Source organism: Oculina patagonica, chromosome 14, assembly GCF_052425735.1.
Source record: "Oculina patagonica isolate OP01 chromosome 14, crgOcupat, whole genome shotgun sequence".
Taxonomy (NCBI): Eukaryota; Metazoa; Cnidaria; class Anthozoa; order Scleractinia; family Oculinidae; genus Oculina; species Oculina patagonica.
Window position 1 is genome coordinate 17,548,882 of NC_135771.1, and position 25,179 is coordinate 17,574,060.

Consider the following 25,179-nt stretch of genomic DNA (forward strand, 5'->3'; position numbering starts at 1 on the left):
AAGAACCGTACATACATGACATCTAAACATGCTTTTTTTGGCAGTTTCCCAATATTGCTTTGCGATCGTCGCACAGAACCACCAGCAAAGAATCCAAGCCGGTTGGCAGGTGACAGTTTTATTGCTGCGTTTTCAAAACTGTTTAAAGATTACGGCTTGCTGATCGTAATGTCACTGTTAAAGGGATTTAAACGCACAAAAAACGCGGTACAAGCTCAGACAAGCAAGTCCTTGATGTTATTTTGAAAAAAAATTTCCTTAAAGACTAGTCGTTGAAATGGACGAAGATGGACATGCGTTAATTACAACGACTGTATAGCGTGGTCAAACATGTGACGCTTGTAAGTGATTTTGGCGAGGCTGTGGGAAACATTACGTGCAAGTTGCCACGGTAAGTAAAATGAATACGGTTTGACGCAAAGATAAATAGGTTTATAATAAAAAAAACACTGAAAAACTATTAATGGATATTATTTCTTGACTAAGAGTTCCTTGACAGGTACTTCATGTAAAGTTCTCTTGTTACAGGTAAAAGTCGTGTATGCTTGGATAGCTTCGTCTCTAGCCTTTGGGGAAGGAAATCTACTTATTAGCTAGTGAACAATTGTTTTAACAATTAAAATATTTAAAAATATTTTACAATTATGACCAAAACATAAACAAATTGCTGAGATTTTGTATATTCAATAGCTAACAGGTTAACAGTTTCTCCATGCTAATAGGGAACTGACGAATAGATGTAATTGAGAGATTGAGAGCACAAAGAACACGGAAACAGTTGGTCTGAAACAATATGGCCAACATAAGGAATTCAACTTGGCACCAGAAGTGTGGGTATTAGTATTTAGTTTTAGCCACTTTCAGGAACACCTTGTTGTCAGTCCCTAACTGTTAAGTGTTTTTAACCTTTTTAAATTAGTCCATGAGCCAGACCACCTACTGGTACCATGTGGAGGGACCAGACGCTACCTGGTTTTTATTAATACCTGTTGTATGTAGAACCCAAAAAACTTTGATGGACCTGTCCTCTTTGTAGCTAAGCAACATTAAACGTAGGCTTTTATATCACCTGGAGAGTGAAAATCCAAGATGGCGGCCATGAAATGTATTTCTTATCAAAATGCCTATAATTCCCTAACATTCACAACTGTTGAATAAAATATGTAAACTAATGCTATTCCGTTTGGGAATTATGTTAAAATGTCTGCATTTATCCCATTCGTTCGCATAAAAAAGCAAATAACAACGAAAGTATATTTTGTGATGTCTTACATGACGTGTATCCTTGGAATCCAAGATGGCGGAATGTTGAGAGGCCAGAACTGTAAGTATATCTGTCTATTATGGCATTTTAAGCAAATTTATCATGTTTAAATGCCTTTTGACGAGTTTCTAAGATAAGAAAACCTTAAAAGCAGTAATATTTGAAGTGCTATAGCCAAAATAGTACTTAGAAAGGTTATCGATGTCAAACTGTACGAACTTACAGGTACCATAGTGGTGAACCTAGTGATCAAGTTGACTTATAATTACATTGTTACAGGCAATAATTATGGTTGGCAGATTGGGCAACTCGATTTACTTGTTCAGCTATACGTTCAGTGTAATTCATAATTCTAGGCTAGCAACATTTCATAGAAAACTAATGAAATACCTTATTACATGAAATTTTCGCGACACGTTAATTTCGCGATTTTGAGGTGCGCATATTTCGCGACACTTAAATTTCGCGATTTTGCGAAAATTTTGTATTTTGAATCACTTTAATTTCGCGTTTTTGAGTAAGAAACAATTAATATTTCTTTGGCAGTATTATTTAACATGCCCTTGAATTAAATTAAACGACTTCATCAAAGGAACAATAACGTCAAAATTAACAAAAACGCAAGGGCGGGACTAAATCTCGGCAATAGTAACAACAGAGCAGTCCGATCCTCACAATGTCTACAAGTAGGTCATGCTTGTACGTGCATGAGTTATTGTTCTTGAGTCAATTGACGACAAAATCCATTTAGATTGATAATTCCTTCCTTCAGTGGTACTAGACTTATTCTTTCTTGATTATTGACATATGGCTGTAGAGCCTTTTCCTATACTGCCCCGAAACTATGGAACAGTTTACCGGACAACTTAAGACTATGTGCCTCTCTAGAGGAATTCAAGCAAAAACTTAAAACACTCTTGTTTAAACGGGCCTATGATTTATAGTTTATCATTATTATTTTTCCGTTTTGTTTACATGTGTAAATTATGGTCATTTATTGTTAAATTTTTTATCTGTTATTATTGTAAAGCGCTACGGATTTTTATTAGATGTAGCGCTCTATAAATTCATATTATTATTATTATTATTATTATTATTATTATTATTATAATGTGAGTCACTTAATTTTCGCCTCATGTTATGTTCGCGACACTTATTGTTCGCGTCACTTTAATTTCGCGATTTTTTTGGAATCGCGAAATTCGCGAAATTAACGTGTCGCGAAAATTTCATGTAATAAGGTAGTTAAATGACGCAATTTTCTCTTTCTTCAACGTTCAGTCATGTGCGTGCTTGTGACAGTAACGGCAAATGTCGTCTCCGGATTCAGATGGGAGGCCTTCAAAGAGGGCACGTGTTGACACTGACTTTACAACCTGTGTAATATGCTCTGTGAAAGCTCCACGCATAGAACTAGTAACACCAAAAGATCAGTCATCATGGGTCACCCTTCGAAAAGCAGCAGAAATGCACAAATTCGAACCCATCCTACAACTGCCGACCAGCAATGAAGCTGTTCCTGCTGTTTATTACCATCGAGAATGTAGGAGTGCCTTTACGCACAAGAAGACGCTGAACAGCTTACAATCAAAGATTGCCAATACCGTGACCGAAGACCCTCGTGATGAACAGCTATCTTCTTCTAAGAGAGCTTCCAGCAGTTCCCGGGTGTATCAAAAGATATGTATTTTCTGTGACAAAGGCAACAAATACATAAAACGATCACACTCCAGGGAGCCACTTATTCAAGCAAGTGAACTTCGTGCAGATGAAAAAGTTAGAGCTGTGGCCACTGCCAAGAGGGATAGCAAGATATTAACAGTGACGTCTCGAGAATTGGTTGCTGCGGAGGCTCATTATCACAAGACTTGCTACCGCGATTACACACGAGAATACTATAAACCCAGCGACAATCTGGATAAAGGAAAAGATGGGGACAGGATGTATGCAGATGCTGAAGACGATGCCTACCAGATGCTCTTTGCTAACATAAGGGAAGAATTGTTTTCGAATCCCCGGGTTTTGCCTATGGTGGATTTGACAGGCCAGCTAGTTCTGTACATGAAAGCGCATGGTGTTGAAGACGTACAAGCCAGTACTAAGAAGCACATCCGCCGTAAATTGGAGGGAGAATTTGGGGAAAGTCTGTTGATTTTTCCTGACGACAATGGAAAACTCCTTATAATTCCTGATAACCTAAAGATCACTACTTTGGCAGCTGAGCAAATGAGAATGAAAGGAGAGCTAAAGTCCATGAAAGAAGGTAAATCAGATCCATTACAACTGGTCAAGAAGACAGCATTATACGTCAGAGACGAGTTGAAGAAATCCCAAGATGAAGCACACCTTGGATGGCCTCCTGAACCACATGAGTTGGATAAGGATTATCTACCTTTAACGCCCCTCCTGACAGCATTCCTGCAGACCCTTGTGGCAGGTGACACAGAGAAGCCTATGACGTCCCGTGTGAATAGGTTTATCTACTCCGTTTCCCAAGACTGCATGTTTGCAGTAAGCGGAGGGTCGTGTACTACAGCCAAGCACATCCTGCTTCCCTGGGCTGTAAAAACACTCACTGGAAACGTGGAAGTGATTAAGCTGTTAAACCGGCTTGGCCATGGCGTGTCATATTCAAAACTGGAGGAAATAGAAACTGCACTGTGTATGAAAAAGATTGAAAGTGATGAGCAAATGGGTGTTATGTTGCCATCAAACATCTATCCTGGTGTGCCTACAACATTGGCGTTTGACAACATTGACCGACTGGAGGAAACTCTCAGTGGAGGTGGAACATCTCACCGTGTAAATGGCATCGTGGTTCAGCCAATGGTACACACAGTTGAAGCACCAACACCTGCTACGACAATGCCAAAGCAAAAGAAAAGAAGCATCGAACAAGCACAGTTTCTTTTGCCAAGTTTTAACGCTGGTGAGCGTGTTGGCCCGCCAGAAATAAAACTGCTACCAGTTGATTCTAGCGATGCCATCAAAACAGCGAACATGAAGAACTTTACTTGGTGTATGGCAAGACAAATTAACACCACTGAGCAGAACATTAGTGGGTGGACTGGTTTTAACATCATGACGAGAGATAAAACTCCTGTCAACCAGGACACAGTAGGTTACCTTCCAACTATTAACGCACCAGCGACAGCAATGAGCACAGTGAATGAAGTGTTAAACCAAGCTCTCAAGATCAAAGAATCTCTTCATCTAAAGGACATTGTGTGTGTTTTCGACCAAGCCATGTATGCAAAGGCAGCAGAAATCACCTGGAAACACCCAGACAAGTTCCAACCAATTGTACTGAGAATGGGCGCGTTTCACACAATTTGCAACTTCCTGGCGGTTATTGGAAAGCGTTTCCTTGATGCAGGACTACGGGATCTGGCTGTTGAGTCCGAAGTCATCACAGAAGGTTCTGTAGATCGAGTTTTGAATGGCCAGCAGTACAACCGAGGGATACGCCTTCACAAGCTTGTATTTGAGGCGCTTCAGAGACTAGCTTGGAAAGGTTTCCTTAAGTGGTTTGAAGGGAAACAAGCTTCCCCTGGAGAGTTACAGTCCTTGTTGGATGACACGCGAGCACTGATTGTCAACGTTAATCGGCAGGAAAAACTAGATGCGGTTCTCAACAGTCCGCGGTTTGCCTATTTGTTTGATCTCTATCAGGATTATCTTTCTTTCCTGAGAACTGAGGCAGGGCATTTGGCACAATTTTGGATGTCGTACATGGACATGGTTGAGACACTTCTGCATTTGATTAGATCTTCAAGAGAAGGCAACTGGATGCTCCATCTGTATGCCATCCGTGCTGTTCTCCCGTGGTGTTTTGCTTACGACAGAGTGAATTACAGTCGTTACCTCTCCGTTTACTACACTGAGATGACCCGACTTTCAATTGATCATCCAGATGTCCATGTCCAGCTTGAGAATGGAGGATTTTCTGTACAGTTGGGCACACAGAATCCCTTTGGCCGGATACCAGTTGACCAAACCATTGAAGAAACAGTCAACAAGGACACACAAACTGCCGGAGGAACCAAAGGATTCAGCCTCAAGCCAGCTGCATTGAGCCGCTATTACCTTACAGCAGAGCACAGAAGCACTTGCTTGAAACAAATACGGGAACTGACTGATATCAGGCCACCTGGCATCAGCCATCACGACTTAGAATCATCTCGTATTCGAAAGGATGAAGCAGCTGTTCAATCCATTCTTGATTTGATGGAAAATGAATGGATAAATCCATTTAGCGGTGAGCCGACCGAGCTGATTAGCCTTTCAACAGCTACTGTTGCCCCAGCTGATGTTGCAACGGATCTTCTCACAGCAAAGCAAGTTGGCGAAACAGCGTACAAGCACTTCCAAGATGACCGAGTTGAAAGCAGAAAGAAGCCCTTTCATGATCCACTACCCAAGCAGAAGTTGAAAACATTTTCTGATATGAACAAACCGAAAGTGGCCAAAGGCACTACTAAGGAGGCTATTCTCAAAGCTGACCACAAGTTATTTGGCCACATGGTACTCATTGCTACCAGCAGAAAGTTGGACATGAGTTCAGTTCTGGCTCACCCACTTGGGCCATTACCATGGTCACTTGGAAACTGTGATGGCACCCTTAAGAAAACAAGCAAGGCCACCTTAGCACGACAGCTGGAGAAAAATGTTTCCTTGGCAGAAGTCATTCCTCGACCATCAGCCTGTGTGATCGATGGGATGAGTCTTGTACAGAAAGCCCACGGAGAGAACAAAACTTTCGGTGAACTTTCAGAGGCTCTTTTCGTGTCTGCATTACGTGCTGGGTCAGAAAGCTACCGAGTGGATGTGGTATTTGATGTTTACAAAGACGAGTCCATAAAGAATGCTGAACGTGTCAATCGTGGGTCAGACAGTGGTCTTCTCTTTGGCAAAATCGTTGCTGGCCACAAAGTCAAGCAGTGGAGGCGTCTTCTGTCGTCATCAAAAAGTAAAACCAACTTGATCAAGTTCCTAGCACAGGATTGGCAGAAGCAAGCATTGAGATCAAAGCTCCACGACAAAGTCATGTATATCACGTGTGAAAATACATGCTTCAAGCTGACGAGTGACACTTCAAGTGAAGTTCCCGCTTTGTCCACTACACAAGAGGAGGCAGACACGCGCATGTTACTCCACGCAAACCATGCAGCAGAAGATTCCAGTTCCGTCATCATCGCATCAGAAGATACGGATGTCCTTATCATTTGCCTCTCGGTTGCTCCTACATTTGGCTGCCATTTGTTCATCAAGTGCGGCACCCAAAACAGAGAGAGATTCGTTGATGTTCTGAAGGTTGCTGCTGCTGTTGGTCACAACATGTGTAGTGCACTTCCCGGAATGCATGCATTCACTGGGTGTGATACTGTGAGTGCTTTCGGAGGAAAAGGCAAAATCAGTGCCTTGAAGCTGGTACAGAAGAACAGAAAGTACCAAGATGCATTTAGCCAACTGGGAAAGGACTGGTCGATGTCAAGTACACTCTTCAGTGTGCTCCAAGAGTTTACCTGTAAATTGTATGCAAACCGATGTCCATCTAATACCGTGAATGACCTACGGTACCAGCTGTTTAGAGCCAAGAAGGGAGAGATCGAATCAGGGCAACTACCACCATGTCAAGATTGCCTGTTCATGCACAGCCTACGTGCGAACTACCAGGCTGGAGTGTGGCGCCGTGCTCTTGAAACGTGTCCTAGAATTCCTAATCCAATTGGTCATGGATGGTGTAATGAAGATGGCAACCTTGCAATTTGCTGGATGACCGGATCACCTGCCCCAGATGTCGTCATAGAGTTTCTTTCTTGCAAGTGCACCTCAGTATGCAAGCTGCCAAATTGCCAGTGCCTAGCCAATGGTCTGAAGTGTACCACTACCTGTAGGCTGCAGGACTGCAACAATTGGCAAGATGAGAATTTAGAAGGGCAAGAGTCTGATTCCGAAGATAGCTCAGGCGATGAGGATTAACTTTGTTATGCTGCCAGCTAGTAGTCTATGTTTATCAAGTGAGGTGTAACAAATTTGATACAAAGTTTCTGAAGCCTACTCATGCTCAAGGTAGATCTTTCATATTCAGTGCTTTCAAAGGTTTTGTATAGTATATGTTCTTGACACTAGAAGGAAGGACACACAGGAAGAACACATGCATAACAGTCCTTTTCGGTGTTCAATACGATAGATACAATGTACCAGCATAGTTAAAAAGTGAATTCAGGATCGGAAAATCTGAAGGTCAATAAATGGTGCACAAAGTTATTAGGCCTTGGCTTTTTACTGACAATTTGGTTGCCATGGAAACGATTGTTACCGCACCCTTAATAAATCTAAAGATAATGTTTAAATCTTCGTTATAGTATGATCAAGGAAATGTAAGGGTTATAGATTTGTTTGTTACGAAGTCACAACACTATGTAATTGGTGCCGGCTCTTTCTTCCCTTCTGCTAGTCCTTGCTCTAGAGGGTGGTGAAATTATTGCCGAATTAACCCCTCAGCTACATCCCATTCAAGTCCATCAATGTTTTTTAACATCCATGGATATGTGTCTTTCCAAAAATGAATAAGGCGTTTGGTCCCTCAAAGTGGTACCAAAATGTAAAATTTTGAGGTCTGGCTCATGGACTAAATAACCTTTTTAAATAACCCACACACATGAGGGTTACCGGTTGTGGCACAACTTGCAAAAAAACGCTCGGGCTCGCCTGGCTCGCTGGCTCGCCAGTCTCGCCTCGCTCTTTTTTGCAAGTTGTGTCCACAACCGGTAACCCTCATGTGTGTGGGGTCGCAAGGCCAAAACTCTCATGTGCGCGGGGCTCGCAAGGCCAACCCTGTGCCAGGAATAAATGCCAATTGAACAAATATTTTTTAAGAGTATATACACCAAAAAATGGCTGCAGCAAGGATCTCGTCAGAAGCTTTGCAAGCAATGATGGAAAAAAACATTCGTGAATTTCAAACAAACCCCCAAAGAAATTTAACTTTTTTACTGGCCCACACAGATTTTAACGAATGGCTTCGTGTATGGAAAATGAACATACCGGAAGCTAACGAAAACAACAAAGATCTTTACACTTTTTCAAGAAAAAACAAAAAAAAGTTTTATGAACTTTTAGTAAGCGAAATTGATGACTTACAAAATTTAAAAGCAAGCTTTGGACTTGAAGTCAAATTTTCGAAACAAAGAGACGGTGAGACGCAATACATGGAACACTATTTTAGAGAAAGTGAACCACACCTTTTTTTAAAAAACGACAAAGACCAAATAAAAAAAGAGTTTGACAAATTTATTGACAAAGCAAAGGGAGAAATTGAGGGTTGGTCAGAGAACGGCTCTGGGTGGGCCATTGAAAGAATAACAAATGCGTACATCAACGTTGCGCGTTATCAGCCATTGAGAGGAGGAACTTATTTGCCTTTGCCCCCAAAGTTGGCAAACAAGAAAGCAATTATTAACGTGCAAAACAGAGATAACCAATGCCTAAAATGGGCTTTGAGAGCTGCATTATTTCCTCCAAGAGATGGGAAAAATCCACAAAGAACAAGCAGATACCCAGTTGACGACGGCATTAACTACAATGAAATCAATTTTCCAACTCCACTAAAGCAGATTGACAGGCTTGAGGCGCAAAATAAAAACCTTGCAATAAATGTGCTTGGGTGGGACTCAGAAGACGAATGTGTGATACCTTTAAGATTAAGCGAAAAAGAAAATAGCATTCCCCGTATATTTCTTATGTTGATTGAGTCAGGATTAACACAGCACTACTGTTTTATAAAAAGAGTAAGTGCTTTGTTACATGACCAAACCGGAGATCAGCATAAAAAACACTTTTGCATGATGTGCTTGACAGGTTTTACAAGAGAAGACTTGCTCGAAAAGCACAAAAAATATTGCAATGGCGCTAAAGGCAGACCAACAAGAATCGAAATGCCCGAAAAGGGGAAAAACACTCTTTCTTTTAAAAACTATCACAAACAAATGAAAGTGCCTTACCAAATTTACGCCGACTTTGAGGCACTGCTAAGGCCGATAGAAGGGTGTAAACGCGAAACGGAAGAGGACCGCCAAAAGGAAAAAGAAAAGGCAAAAGAAAAAGGGGAAGAACTGGAAGACTTGAAGAAAAAAAGCTACACAGACAAAACAGAACAGCACGAGGCATGCGGATTTGCTTACACAGTTGTAAGGAGTGATGGTGAACACGAAAAAACATTTGTGTACAGAGGACAAAACGCCGTTGAAGTATTTTTGAACTGTCTTTTAAGTGAAGAAAGAAAAATAAGATATGAATTGTCAAAGCCAAAACCTCTTGTGATGACGGCAAAAGACTGGGTAAACTTCAAAAATGCAACCAATTGCCACATTTGCGAAGAAACGCTAATGAAACAAAACTTTTTGGACTCTTTGCCAGTTTGGATTGGAAACAAAAAGGAGCTTAATTACTTTGGGCAGATGCACAAAAAATGTTATTACAGAAAGGAAAAAGAGGTAAAAAACCTGGATACCGAAACCCACTATAAGCTAAAAAAGCTTGAAAAAGAAACACACAAATTAGCCGCGAAAAACCAAAAAAACTGCTTAGCGTGCCACAAGCCGCTTATCCAGCCGAACTACAAGGATGTGGTAAAAGACCATTGCCACATAACAGGCAAGTTTCGAGGAGCCGCACACAACATTTGTAACTTTATGATGCGAATAGATCCGAAAAAGGTTCAAATACCAGTTGCATTTCACAACCTGAGGGGTTATGATGCGCACCATTTAATGCAGTCAATTTCAAAGATTTCAAAAGAGGCACAGAAAGAAGTAAAATGTGTTGCAAACAACATGGAAAAATACATCACATTTTCACTTGGCAAACTGCGTTTTATTGACAGCTTAAACTTTCTTAAAGGAAGTCTTGATTCACTTGTAAAAGCGACACCGAAGGAGTCATTAAATATAACAAAAAAGGTTTTCTTGGAAAAAAGTAAACTGTTGTTAGACAACGGAAAATATCCAAGCGAATACGCCGAAGTGTGGGACGCATTTAATTATAACAACTTGAGTAAAAGTTTTTTTGAAAATAAAAACGAAACTGAAGAAAAATGGCGATTTGCGAATAACACCCAAATAACAGATGAAGGTTACAAAGAAGCAAAAAACATTTTTATAGAAAACTTTGGCTTGTTAACACAAAAGGGAATTTATCCCTATGAATACATAGACTCATGGAAAAGATTTAGCGAAACAAGTTTGCCTAAAAAAGAAAAGTTTTACAGCAAACTTAATGATGAGAACATAACGGATAAAGAGTATGCACACGCGCAAAACGTGTGGGAAACCTTTGGCTGCCAGACCCTGGGCGACTACCACGATTTGTACGTTAAGACTGACGTGACCCTGTTAGCCGACGTCTTTGAAAACTTCCGAAAACTCTGTCTTGAGAAGTACGGGTTGGATCCCGCGAATTATTACACGACGCCAGGCCTTTCTTGGGACGCACTCTTGAAAAAGACAGGCGTAAAGCTTGAGTTACTTACAGACTATGAAATGCATCTTTTTGTCGAAAGGGGAATAAGAGGCGGGATTTCGATGGTAAGCAAGAGATATGCAAAGGCGAACAACCCTTATGTTGAGGGATTTGACCCGAGCCAGCCAAAAAAATACATAACGTACCTCGATGCGAATAACCTTTACGGGTGGGCAATGAGCAAGCCGCTTCCAAAAAGTGGTTTTAGATGGAAAAGGGTTATGCCAACAGAAAAAGAAATAACGACAAAAAAAGAGTATGCAAAAGCTGGATGGATTTTAGAGGTGGACTTGGAATACCCGAAAGAGCTGCATGACGCCCAAAACAGCTATCCATTAGCGCCAGAGAAAAAGAAAATAAACAAAGAAATGTTTTCACCTTACCAAAATAAATTAACAAAAAATCTTAAGTTAAACCCCCCAAACACTGAAAAGCTAGTTTTAACGCTGGAAGACAAAACCAATTACGTCGTGCATTACCGAAACTTGCAGTTTTATTTAAAACAGGGAATGAAGCTCAAAAAAGTGCACAGGGTCTTAGAGTTTGAACAAGAGGCGTGGATGGAGCCGTACATCCGGATGAACACAGAATTCCGAAAAGAAGCAAAAAGTGTCTTTGAAAAGAACTTTTACAAGCTAGTGAATAACTCAGTTTTTGGAAAAACAATGGAAAACTTGAGAAACCGTGTAGACATAAGAATAGTGCGCAGCGACGAAACAAGGAAAATAAGAAAATTGGTTGCAAACCCATTGTATTCAAGGCATGTAATGTTTTCAAACGATCTGGTTGGAATAGACATGCGAAAAAGTAAGCTGTTTCTCAATAAACCGGTTTACACAGGCATGACTATCCTTGACGTAAGCAAGCTATGCATGTATGACTTCTTTTACAACCATCTGAAAAATGAGTACGGGGATCGTTGCGAGCTTTTGTATTCAGACACAGACAGCCTTTTGCTTGTGATAGAAACAGAAGACTTTTACGCAGACATGGCCAAAAACATTGACAAGTACGACACAAGTAACTACCCAAAAGAACATCCGCTGTTTTCAGCAAAAAACAAAAAAGTTTTGGGCAAAATGAAAGACGAGTGCGCAGTCGAAGAATGGTGCGAGATTAAAGAAAAATTTATTCCTGTGCTTCACGTTATTTCAGAGTGTGTTTGTTTAAGGCCAAAAATGTATTCAATAATGACAGAAGACAAAAAAAATATAAAAAAGGCAAAGGGGGTAAAAGAGTGTGTGACAAAGAAGAAAATAGATCATAAAAACTTCAAAGATACACTTTTTCAAAACAAGGAAAGCTTTCACGAAATGCACATGCTAAGGAGCTATGCCCACGAGATGCATTCTATAGTGGTAAACAAAAAATCGCTTTCGCCATTTGACTCAAAGCGATGGATAGAGGAAGATGGGATAAACACTTTGGCATATGGGCACTATCGGATGGGTGCGGAGCACGCGCCAAGGGCGGCAGAGAAGGGGCAAAAAAAAGAGCCCACCGCCTCATAAAAGGGGGTGAAAAAACTAACTAGCCGCCAAGCAAAGGTCTCTCTAGAGTGCTTTAATAAATAAAAAGCCACTCAGGAGTGCCCAAGGGGCACCGGCACGCACCCGTGTGAGAAAAGAAGGAAGTGACAGCAACGACGCAAAAAACAAGAAGACAAAACATTTTTTTTGCTGTACCGAAAAGGGGCAAGTGTTTAAATGACTCGCTGAACAATAAAAGAAGTAGCAACGCCGGCTGCAACGCCAGAAATTCCCATAAAAATAAGTTCGTATTTTTTTTGCAGGGGGCTGGGGCCCCGACATAAACAGAACGTTTATAGCTTTTCTGAGCCCAACGGGCTCAAGCACTAAGTGCTTGGTGGTAACTGTGTATTTGGAGGAATAATAAGCAATTCTTCACGCACAAAGCCGCGCTTTGGACCATCGTGCAAGTAATAAAGCACTGGCTGATAAGGTTTAGTAACAGACCTTTCGATGCTGTAGACTTTTAATGACCAAATCGGATCTGTTGCCCTTTTTACGCCGCCTTCTAGCTCGCCAGGTTGGTAGAGATAGCGCACATTAACGAGAGAGGGGAGTTTTTTTTCTTTCAAGCCAACAGGTCTTGTATATTTTGAGGACGGCTTGGACGAAACAGCCTTTTCTTTGATTGCAGCAGCAGGTTTCTTGCCAGTAAGACTGGTAACTTCGTTGTTCAGAGCGGTAACAACTTCGGGAAGCCTTTTTACCCACGCTGTCGACCGCTGGCCAGATGGCAGGTTCATCTCGACACCGTACTGATAACCAAACAGGCGCCCTGCCAGTGTTTGATTAAAACGTTCAACAATAGCTTGATCTCTGTGGATATTAACACGTCCGCGTCTAATATAGGTTTTGTGATTTTCCATTTCTTTGGTAACAGCTCCCATGAATTCGCGACCAGGGTCAACTTGCAGCATCTGTGGCCATTTTAGTGCACTTCGCCTGTAAATTGTCTGAAAACCTTTTGCAACCTCAGTTGAATCTTTGGAGGTCAAAGGCTCGGCCTCTTTGAATCGGCTGGCAACGTCAACAACAGTCAGAGCGTATTTGTAAACTTTTCGCCCTCGCGGCAGTTTGTCGTGTGGCAGAAAAAGAAGGTCCGCCTGGTGGACCGCGTTAGGAGAAGAAACATCGAATTTTGGGCGAGGAACGTATCGTGGTGCCGGAAGGTAGATCTGCCAAAGGGCCTGCTTAACGAGCCACTTTTTAGCAGCATCTTCGGAAACCTTGGCCGCCTCGGCTAATTTTTTTATCGCTGCAATTCCCTTCCAGTAGCCCTGGGGGCTATAGTAGACTTTCGAGATTTTCTTCGAAAAGTTTTGCTCCGCAAAAATCTTTGCATCCATGTGTATACAAGAAAAAAAGAAAAGTTTAAAGAAACCGAAAGGCAGCGTACCCAAGTGCAAGCGCGCCAGCGCCAACGAACATAAGTTCACCTTGTTTCTGCTGCTCACTTGGCTGATAGAAATCAGAGAACTTGGGTTCTTTCGGAGGAATCATTTGTTTGTCAGGATGTGCCTGGTTGTAGAGTTTGAAAGCGTAGTCTGTGTTCGTAAAGTTTTGTTTCGCTTGCTGTTTGATCTCATTGTTGGTTTCGATCCAGTCGAGAAGCTTCGTGCGGTCGCGAGAGTATTTCGCGTAAGCTGCCTGGTAAGCCTCGAGAGCTTTGTCGTGTCTTTCTTTTTCTTTTAAAGCGGCGTCATCTCCGCCACCCAAAGCTCGAGCAAGGTAGTTGCCGCCAATGAAAGCAGCAGCGTTCAAGATAGCTCCGCCAGCCATAATCGCTACGCTTGCCATTTTGTTATTATATTATTCTAATTTTTTTTTTAATTGGTTGGGAGAATTTTCTGGTCCTCGAGATACTGTTTAAGTGCAACGCTGCCAGCCATGACGGCTGTGAACTTTACATAGTTCATAAAACTGCTGCTTGGGTCGGATGTGAAGTTTTCTTTTACAACTTTTTTGGCAGCCCAGCCGATTCCGGCGGCGAGACCTGTAATGGTGGCGGCATCCATGAGCGTTTTCACGAGCTTGTTGTCGGACATGGCGGTTCAGTATAAAATAATAAAAAATATTCAATTGAAAATTTTTTTTGTTTATTCTTCACCGTTTTGCGAAGCAAAGTTTGCAACTTCTTCACCAGATTCAACTTCTTTTGTTTTTTTTATACCTCTTTTAAAAATTGTATCCTCATCCTTATGCATCCGAATAGCGGTTTTAACGCAAGTTTTGGTAAATTCAAACCAAAGTAATGCAATACCACCCATAGCTGCACCTTTAACAAGGCTGTCAAGAATAAAACCAAGGGACGACATTGTCGGTATAATAAATGAAAAATAAATGTTTAAAAGAAATTTTTTAATCCATCGGACGGATTCCTCTTTTTGGTTGCGGGATTCTCGATGCCGCAGGTGCCTTTGGCACTCTCTCTCTTTCTGAGTTTTCAACACTTTGCGAAAATGTGCCTTCGTTTTTCTCTGTTGTAACTTGAGAGTCAGCAGGAGCATTTCTTATTTTATTGAAAAAGGCTCTGATGTCTTCGCGTTTGACATAAGTTGTAATAATTGTAACGCTCAAACCAAGCAAAGAGATCCATTGGGTTGTGCTTAAACCGCGGGAAGCAGCCTCGGGTGTCTCTTCGGGAGCAGTTACCTTTTGCTTCGCAGCGGCAGATTTCTTTTCTTTGTCTTTTGCAATGATTGCCTGGGCATCAATCGCGGCTTTTTTTTGTGCTTCACGAGCCTGTCTTGTTTTTTCAGCTGCAAGCTTGCCAGCAGCCACTCGCTTTGGATTTTTGGCAGGCTTTATTGCTGGAGTTGTTGAAGTAACTTGTTTCTGTTCTTCTTGAGCGATCGGAGTTTGTTCGAGCTCGGCCATTTATAATAAAAAAAAATAATATTTAAATAGAAAATTGCTCAGCAAGATTTTTTGCTAAGCAATTGCTAACCATTGTTCAGTAATTACTTAGCATTTTCTTAGCATTGCTCAGAAAAATCTTCAGTAGTTGGTGTTTCTTTGGTTTGCAACTTTGTCGGGACCCCTTGGGCGTCTTTGACGCGTGCTGCGCACGTCCCCGCGCCAGGCGCGGCTTCGTTTAAATCAATGTGCTTTGTTGTGATAAGCACAGCATTGGCAAGGGCAAGAAAGCGGCCGCATTTCAAAGCCAGACCGCCTGCCACAGTGGACAGCTCTTTGCTGATGATGTAGTCGTTTTTGAGTTCCTTCTGATAATCATTGACGTCCTTGATATTTACTGCCATACCAACGACTTTGGTAACAAGAAAAATAAAGCTGTCAATCAAGCTGTCGGTTGTTTTGGATCCAACGTATGCCTCATATCTCTTTAAGTACTTTTCAACTTCTTTATCTGTCAAGCGCTTCACCTGCTCGTGTGTCAGTTGCACACCGATTGCTTCTTTGGCTTTTCCTGTTGAAACAAGGATTGCAAGCTGTTCACGCAAAGCAGGAATGTCAGGGCCTTGAATGAGTGCCATAGCGCTTTCTGTACTTTCTGGTTCAGCTCCTAGCAGTTCCATTACGGAAGCTAATTCTTGTTCACTTGCAGCGCCCTTGACGCTCTCGGGAGGAGAAGTTGCGAAAGGGTCAGCCATTTATTACTATAAAAAATATGTTCAATAAAAAAATTCTGTGCCGTAAGGGTGGCGATGAGAAATGACAAGATGCGAAAACTTGTTTTTTTTTAGCTTTAAAATGATTTCTTTGTAATCCTCATTGGCAAGTTCGCCAGCGTAATCCTCAAAGATTGCCTTCGTGGTCTTGGCAGAGGGGGTGTAAAAGAAAACGATTGCCGCAACATTTTCGCGGAATGAGGCTGTTATGCTTGTCATTTTTTGAGTCAGCACCCATATGCTTAAACCTGCGTGGCGAGCAGAGAAAGCAAGATTCACCAACTCCCCTGTTCTTCCTTTTACATCTTTCGAAGCAGCACAGTCGTCGAGGATGATAAGCGTGTTCGTTCCCTCAAAAAGAAATCTTGAAAGCCTTAACAAAGATTCAACCTCGTGCTGCTCGCAAATTAAAACAAAAAATCGAAGATCTTCCTCAGCAAAGCGATAATAAGTCTTGTTGTGCGCGAAAGTCGGGCAGATGAGCACGATGTAGTCAAACTTGCCTCGGAAAGGGCCACAAAGCTGATTGACCACGTATCTTGTTTTTCCTGAGTTCGTTGGTCCCACAATGAGGGCGTTGAAGGGTATATTGGCAGGATCCATCTTTGTTCGTATATTATAAAAGCACAGAATCTAACTGCCTGCCAATTATATTCATTTGGGCGTCGCTGATTACGTAAATGTGGCAGTTCAAATTACCTGAGCCGCTTGCTTTCCTCTCTAGCTCAAGCTGGACACCGTCCTTTGTGTTCACAAGGCGCGTGCCGCTTCCGTGCATCGAGTGGTCAGCCATGGAACGCAGATCAATAAGAAGGCCAAACTTGTCTTCTGTGTAAAACTTTTGCAGAGTCATGTGCTGCGTTTTATTTTTTTCTTTCATGTAGAATCTTTTAACTTCTCCCCAAATGTCCATTCCTTCGATGCCGTTGTTGTACAGCATGTTTGGCGAGCCGTTGACAGTGATGCTTACTTTTGTAAGGTCCGGGTTAATGTACTTTTCCGAGCTCCTTGCACCTTTGTTATATTGCTCAATAAATAGGAGCAAGATACCTTTCATGGACCTCCTCTGCGGGTTGACCCTTAGATTCAGACGTGTGTCGGAGCCTTTTGCAAAAGTCGTCACTTTATCACGCTGGATGTGGTCGTAAGCGAACTCTTTGCCGCCCGAATAAGCGCTGAACGCTTCATCTGCAATTTCCTTGCTTCTTATCATCTCGTACTCCAGCTGGATGTTTGTCAACTTGTATTTTAGTTTTGTTGTATCTGAGCCTCTGACCACATGTTCGGCTGCCGCGAGCTTCAGTTCGAACACAAGATCGTTGTATAGTGCCTGAGGATAAAATGCCCCATGGTCAGTTAAAATCTGGTGATCCAGTCGGATTCGGTATTTATTACCATAGAGCTCATTTAGCTTTTTTTCTGCTTCGACTCCTGCAGTTTTCTTATCGCCAGCATTTGAGCGAATTTTGTTGAGGTCCTCGCTCTGAATGCCCTCTGGCACCCTGTCGTCGCGCTCCTCCTGCGAAAGGAAAAAGTCCTCAAATATTTTGTAGATGTCATAGCCAACCGTGTCCTGCACGACGGTGCCTTCGTACTTTACAACAAACTTGTCGACCAGAGCTCGGCTGACGTTGTCAACCAGAAAGTTGTTGGCATGGCCTCCGCTCAAGTCGATGTTGAAGCGCAGCGCCAGCGAGCCGGGCACAATGACCTCGTTTTCGTTCAGCTTTGGCACTGAAACATACAACGTTTCCTCTGGATTGGCTTCAGTGCGGTCAAAAGTGATTCGTTTTACAGCGCGCTCGGCTTTCAGTGCGCCGAGTATTTTCTCTGTGCGTCCCGGTCGAAGGTTTTCTTGAACAGCATCCATCTCTCGATTGGTTTTATTGTTAAATTGAAAAGTTTAATTTGAAAATATATATATATAAATTAAGCGATGGCAACAGGTGGTGGTGATTTTGGATTCGAGGACCATGATTTGGACCAAGATCTTGACCACAACAGTGATAACGATGATGAAGAGGAACAAGAGGTCGACACAACCCGACCATTTCAGCCCGGGGAGGCATCCACACCCTACCATGGGGGTGAACAACATGAAATGCAAACGATGCAGCACGAACAGAGCGGGCTGCCAGACACATCCTACGTTGAAACACCTTTGTTGGGAAGCTTTATTCATCAAGATGACAAACCGGCAATGATTGACAGAGCTAAAGATTTTATCAAAAGAAAATTCCCCAAAGTGAACTTCGCAAAAATAGGCCCAATCGGTTTCAGCAAAAAGCCTGGCAATGATACAACAATCGTTTCATTTGGTGCAAAAGGTGGTGAGACAGAAATTTTAAAAAAAGATGGTAGTGGTCTTCTCAAAAAATTCACAGACAAGTTTAAAGCCTCCCTTGGGCCAGAAGCAGAATCTCTGATTGCTCAAGACAATGAAGAAATACGAGAAAGCAGACAAAGATTAAGAGAAGCTGAAAGTAAACTACAACAGGCAGAAACAATTGCCATGCAGAAAGAAAAAGCCACCCAAGAAGTAGAAGATCTCAGAATAAGAATCGAGCGAACAAATGCCAAGATGGATCAACTTGGGTCAAATGTTGAAAATGAATCAGAATTGCGCAGACTTAATCAACTAAAAAAAAATCTTGAAAAGGATTTTGAAAACGCAAAAAAAGAAGTTGCTGCTATTGAAAAACAAGCTAAGCAGAAGGCAAAAGAACAAACACGAGTCGACCAACTAAGGGCAAGCCTCGCTGCCAAAGAGAGCGAAAGAAACACTTTGCAAGAAAGGCTCAACGACACAAGAGCGTTGGATGATCTTAAAGAGCAAGAAGATGAGCTCAAGCGCCAAAACGAGGAAGACAAAAAAATTATTGAGGATGAGAATGCCTCCCCCACTGACAAACAAGCCGCGGAAGAAAGAGTTGCGGAAAGAACCGAGGAGCTCGGGCGTTTACAAACGCAGATTGCAGAAAGAGAAAGGGCGCTTCCACTTCGTGAGAGGATCAAAGAGATCTTCAAAAAATATGGCGTGACAGTAACAGCAATACTTCTTGCTGCTGGTGTCACGATTGGTTCTGTTATTGGAACCATTACAAACGCGTTGAAGGCAACCGGCAAAGCGTTGGGGAAAGGCCTAAGTGATATTGGCTCAAAGGTAGCATCAGCTCTGCCTGGTCTCATTGGCTCGATTGCGAAATTTCTTTTCAAAACCGCTGGTCAAGTAATTGGATTTCTTGCAGAGCACACCTGGCTGCTTATCCTTGCTGTGGTTGCTTTTCTTGTTGAAAAATACATCAAAAAGAGACGTTAACGCATAAGGGTGTAGAGCAAAGCTGCTGCTCCAACCGCGCCAACAGCGACAGTTGCTTTGTTTATTTCGTGTGAATCATTGGCTACGGCCTTCGTAGCTTTAGCGCTTTGCGCGTTGCTAGCTGGTGTTTCAGCAGCGCTTGCGGCGGGTGCCTGATTTTTTTTTTGCTGTGGCGCTCTTGTGTATAGGATTTGAAGGGTGGCTGTTTGGTGGGTTGATTTTTGATTTTCCTCCGGCCATCAGTTTAAGAGCTGCTTTTTTTGTAGCTTTATTAACCTCATCATTCACTCCTAATTTCATCCCAACAACAGCCTGCTTAAGCTGGTTATTGTAACCAACAACGCTTTCTGTGTTTATCACCATACGAGCGGGCATCAGCCAGGCACCTGGGCAGACTGCAAGGTTAAGCCGAACCTTAGCCTGGTCGATAGCGAGTTGGTATCTTTGGACCGACTTTGCCAGATCAGGTTGCCTTATAGCGTCTTCAACCAACACGAGGAACTCACTTTGCGCTTCCTTTGCACGGCCGCCTGTGCCAAGTATGCTACTTCGAACGTTCACCTGCGAACCGAGAATACAGTAGACAAAAGCCTCTATCGACTGGTTTACTCTCGACAAACCTGCCTGAGTAAGCCCTTCAGTGCCGTTAGGACAAAACCAGTCTGCCTGTGCATATGCAGCGTCATCCGGCTCGATGTATTGAATTAAGTTACCCTTGCTTGCAGCTCCCCCTTCGTCCGAAAATTTATCGTAATCGGGGTATTTTGCTCCAGAATTTTTCAGACCAATATTTGTGATCCAGATATAAACGTCACCCAGTCCGTGGTTAGCACCTCTTGTGAAACGAAAATCGCTTGACGGGTCGACACCGAACTCAGCACATATTCTTTTGTACGAAGCCACGTCGTACTTGTTGTCGAACTGGCTAAAAGTTGGGTCGCCTGGCAAGGCGCTTACGCTCTGAATTCCCTCCATCTGAAACAATATTCGCCTTATCGTGAAATAAACGTGAAAAAGATAAAAATTACGCACAATCGGTGGCAAGCTAAGAGCTGAGTGCTCTTCATCGAAAATATCTCGACTTATACCGCAGCCTGTTGTCGCGCACCATACCGCAAAGTTAAGTTGCTGGGGCCAATAGGCCATATTTTGGCTAGCAAGCCACCTTTTTGACTCTTTTCCTGATGTATGCTTCAGTTTTGTTTTTTGAAAAATCTCTCTTAATTTCGTTGTGAAATATTGGTCTGGTGTGACGAAGATGTTAATTTTGCTGTTAAATATTTTTTTCAAACTCGGTGCGGCTTCGTGAAATCCAACCGCGGGAATTGGCAAAGATGAGCCTTTTGCGCCGCTTGGTGACAGCTGTTGTGGAAAACCGCCTGAAATTTGATTCACCCCCAGTGCTTTTTTCATCTCTGGGCTCCAATATTTGCTGTCAGAGCCAAAAACATTTATCAAATTGCCCTGCCCTGCCTTGAAATAAATGTCTGCCGTTGCTGTGTGGTTGTACGCGAACTCAACCTGTGCAACAAATTTTGTTCGGTCAGCGTTTGGATATTTTGCAAGAAAAGGTTTCCATGCATTGTCTTTTGCCGCTTCAGAAATTTTAGTTGCTTCTGGGGTTTTCATCCACTTCATAAAATCTCTTTCTTTGGAATCAAGAAAAGTTGATTGAGAAATGTCATCAGCTCTCGGAATAGGCGGAGCCATTTTATATTAAAGATTTATTTTTCAAAAGATAATTATAAAGATGGTTGTGCTCACTGTCACCACAACAGAAAATCCTCACACTGTAAATTTCGATTATCCTATTCCAAAACCGAGCCAAATCCGGCTCCTGTCATCTCATATCCCTACTTGGTTCAATCTAAAAGAAGATGGAACAATCCTTGTAAAAGGTGAAAAAGATACAAAAGAAAATACGGTAACTGTTCCCTTTGCGGCTGATTATTACACACTCGAAATGTTGGTGAGCTTATTTAAAAAGAAATTGGCTGAACATGATATTGAAACGACCACAGATGTTGGTACACCGCTTGTAATTAAAAATGAAAAGAATAAAAAAATAATTCTCAATAAAAGTATGTCTAATTTACTACTTGGAAACGATAATGTGGGGCATTTGGGAACTATAACTTATATAAGAAGATTAAATTCTCCCACAACTTATTTCATTCATTGCGATTTAGTTGACAGAGAACAGAATCTCTTTAATGGTAAACCATCTTCTGTTTTAGCTTGTTTCGACATCCGAGGAAAGGCTTACGAAAACATAAATTACAAAAGTGAACAGCCCAATGTCTTGCGTGACGTTATGGCTGATGCACAAGTGACATCTCTGACTCTTTCGATTAGAGATGAGAATGGAAATCCATTCGATTTTAACGGCTCAAATCTTACATATGAGTTGGAATTGAATTAAATTAAATACAAAAATAACTTTTATGTATACGAGACCATGTCATCTGCTAATGTTCTCCCGAGTGCACCTGCTTATGGTGATCGCGAAGAAACACAACTTTATCCAAGCCTCCCAACAAATGCCGAGAATTTTCGGCTGACTGAAATAAGTAAAATTGAAAAAGAAATATCCGCTGAAGCTGAGCATTACAGGCTTGTGTTAAAAAAATATAAAAAAGTCCGGAAAGTTATTCACTATTCCGTGGTCTGTCTTGGCGCCGTGACGGCAGCTCTGTCTTCTGGAGCTGTTGCGACTTCACTTACTGGTGTTGGAATTGTTATCGGCGCGCCTGTTGCAGCAGTAGCAGCTGTATCTGGCGCAGCTTCCACTGGCCTGTCAGTTATCAACAAAAAGCTTGAACGTAAAGTTAATAAGCACTCAAGAATCCTCGCTCTGGCTGTTGCAAAACATGACTCGATAAACAGCTCTGTCTCACAAGCTCTGAATGATAATCTTGTTTCTGACAAAGAGTTTCAACTGATCTTACGAGAAATGCAGAAATATCGTCAACTTAAAGAGACTTTACGTTCAAGCTTTGCACACAAACAAACAAATTCACAGCCAGACATCGAAAAAATACGACAAGAGATCATGAAAGCAGAAAGACAAAAAATGAAAAAAAAACTTCTCGAAAGCACCACCGACATTTCGAAATAAAATTTCAGTCCAATAGAACATTTTTTCATTTAATGAAAGAATGATTGTCTGCGCTCATCTTGTTGTTTACTTTGTGATGGAAGCATTGTCGTTCGAGTTGCAAAAAAATGTTCGAGACATAACCCGCGATGTTGTTAATTGCCTGAACGAGGCAAAATAAAAGGTTACAGCGCACTTAAAGTGTCTTTCAGCCGAGTCGAAAGGATTAAATCTGAGTGTGCAAAAAATACAATTAAGTTGAAGCGAACAGCGAGAAATTGCGTGACCCACAGCGGCATGCAAATTTTTTTTGTGTTTGCGTGCGTGGGCGTACAAAGTCGGGGTATTACCCGAATGATATTTTTAGACTTTTGTAAGTTGTTTTCATTCCTGTGTGCTTAAAATCTGAGTTCTAAGCACTCAGGAATGTAAAATCTATTGTTTTACACGTGCACAACTATTGTTCTTTTGATTTAATGCACGTGACGGCCAATTGTGAGTCATTGTCACTAAAAATAGCTTAATGATGTCATTTTCTTTACTCTGTATATAAATCAAGCTAACACCTGGATATCATAAAGAATGACGAGCCAAACGCCGACAGAACGTGTTTTACTTCACAATCCTCGAGTTTATCAATTTTTGGAAGAAGTGGCAACACAAACAGTTACTCCACAAGAGAAACGACAGATAGAATACCAAAGAATCTGTATTGCAAGAAAAAAAAAAGCCTGAAAAAGATCAACAACATCGAGGCAGCAATACGCGGAAAACTTAATTTATGCACTCACCGGAGCGTGCAAGTTTTGTTTAGCTTGTTAAAACGTTTGCGACAACACTGCTGTCTAATTTTTTTAATTTTTCAATCAGCTCGTCTGTTAAAAAGATTGTTATTTGTTTTTCATTTTCTTTAGTTTTTTTGTATGTTGTAAACGCTTTTCCATGAGATCTTTTCAAGTTTTTCTTTACATTCAAGTTAATTTCTCCAGTTCTCCCTCTTCCCATCTTCGTTTACTCAATAAGAGCATTTGTTCAATTGAAAAATAATTCTGGCACAGGGTTGGCCTTGCGAGCCCCGCGCACATGAGAGTTTTGGCCTTGCGACCCCACACACATGAGGGTTACCGGTTGTGGACACAACTTGCAAAAAAGAGCGAGGCGAGACAGGCGAGCCAGCGAGCCAGGCGAGCCCGAGCGTTTTTTTGCAAGTTGTGCCACAACCGGTAACCCTCATGTGTGTAACCCTTTTTAATAACGACCTTTTTCAAGTTTATCTCAATTTTGTATGAAAGTGTCATTTACAATGCTCAAAAATCATTTTTGTTTGTTATGTGACCGTGATTTTAACAATAAATGACTTTTGCTCTGCCAATTTTAAGTTTACAGCTTTCAATTATCGAAATAAATAAAACCACCTTAAGAGCGAAAGTCGTACAGTTGTGTCATAAACTAACTTTTCTTTTCTTTTTTTTTAAACAGCGCAGACGGACTACATGAAGAACCTCCTTTCTACAATTATCACTTTAAGCATTTTAGGAATGATTGTTTACTGGAAAAGCTTTACTCTAGATGTGCAACACAATTATAGACAACATTTTAGCGTGAATCGACTGCCAATGTTAAATGGTTTTCCATCCTCGTATAAGCAGAACAGCAATCAATCAAGGACATGCCACAATGTATTACATCTAATGAGAAATGCTCAATGGATAAAACGTGGAAACGTGACACCGGTTGATAAAATTCGGCAAAGTCTTGCAGAGATTCAGATTCGGGAGAAACGTGGAATGCCAATAATTCTGCACAGGAGTGATTTGCGATGTGGCGGAGCGCCGTTTTTTTTAACCTCACCAAATTTTGATTATCACCTTCCCGCCCTTTGTGACGTCAACGGATCAGCACCCTGCTGCAATCACGTGACAAAGATGTGCGGAATTGATTGTAACTGTGACCGATGTACTGATTTTAGGAAAGAAATTTCAGCCGAACTGTTCGATTGGACTCCGTTAAATGGTTGCACATTTACTAATTTCACGAGTCAAGAAGCTTGTGGTGTTATGTCTGACAAGATTTCAAGACTAGTACTGATCGGGGATTCGTTAGTACGACATCTTTTCAATGCATTAATGATACTATTTACAAACAACCCTGAAAGTGGAAGTCTAAGCACTAGCTTTGACAGAAATCTCAGCCGTATTAGTCGCGGCGATCACGATCGCGAGATGAAACGTTGCCGAGGTGTTATGCAATTTGTCGATGGAGGAACTACCTCGTGTCACACGAAAACATTAACAAGTATTCCTCACGAAAAACAAGGAGCATTTTGTGGAGGACAGTACAAATTTGATTTCTTTTTCAAAGAATATTACAACATTGACAAAGCAACAGATATTTTAGCAACTGTTCGTCGGAATCTAAACAAAGATAAAACTGTAATTGCTATCGGAGTGGGGCTTCATATGAATTTAAACGCAGAAATAGTTCAAAAGAAAATCATTGAACCTGTACTGGAAATGAAGAAATCTTCTGGTGCAAGATGGCCTTATATATTGTGGATTTCAATCCATGCTCATGGAAGTTTAAAAGATACAAATTACAATATTCCATCTCATAACGATCGTATCGCACGGTTTAACTCAGATATGGAAAATTATCTCTCAACGTTTGGCATTCCAGTCTTTGATACTTTTAATTTGACCAACGGTGTTCGTAGTATTGATGGGACGCATTTTGGATGTGGAGTAAACATGATGAAAGGACAGCTTTTTATGAACTTTTTACATGAAGCTTTTTAAAATAAGTAGCGACTGACCCAACCG

At 41.6% G+C, this 25,179-nt stretch overlaps 2 protein-coding genes and 1 long non-coding RNA gene across 5 annotated transcripts in view; 2 read left to right on the top strand and 1 right to left on the bottom strand.

Moving 5' to 3' along the window:
* Nucleotides 1–25,179, bottom strand: part of LOC144638686 (uncharacterized) — a 54,077-nt gene that overhangs the window by 22,494 nt on the left and 6,404 nt on the right. The window lies entirely within an intron of this gene.
* LOC144638633 (uncharacterized) lies at nt 1–25,179 on the top strand. Of its 3 annotated transcripts, none has more exons than XM_078497839.1 (3): nt 1–391; nt 706–830; nt 23,840–25,179. In XM_078497839.1, the coding sequence occupies exons 2-3, from the start codon at nt 794–796 to the stop codon at nt 25,153–25,155; spliced, it is 1,353 nt and encodes a 450-aa protein (XP_078353965.1). In that variant the 5' UTR covers nt 1–391; nt 706–793; the 3' UTR covers nt 25,156–25,179. The 3 variants fall into 3 exon arrangements, with proteins under 3 accessions (XP_078353965.1, XP_078353966.1, XP_078353967.1); XM_078497840.1 differs by having other exon boundaries at nt 723–830; XM_078497841.1 differs by having other exon boundaries at nt 723–830; nt 23,845–25,179.
* On the top strand, nt 910–7,246 carry LOC144639008 (uncharacterized). The gene is made up of 2 exons (XM_078498274.1): nt 910–1,324; nt 2,546–7,246. The coding sequence occupies exon 2, from the start codon at nt 2,576–2,578 to the stop codon at nt 7,244–7,246; it is 4,671 nt and encodes a 1,556-aa protein (XP_078354400.1). The 5' UTR covers nt 910–1,324; nt 2,546–2,575.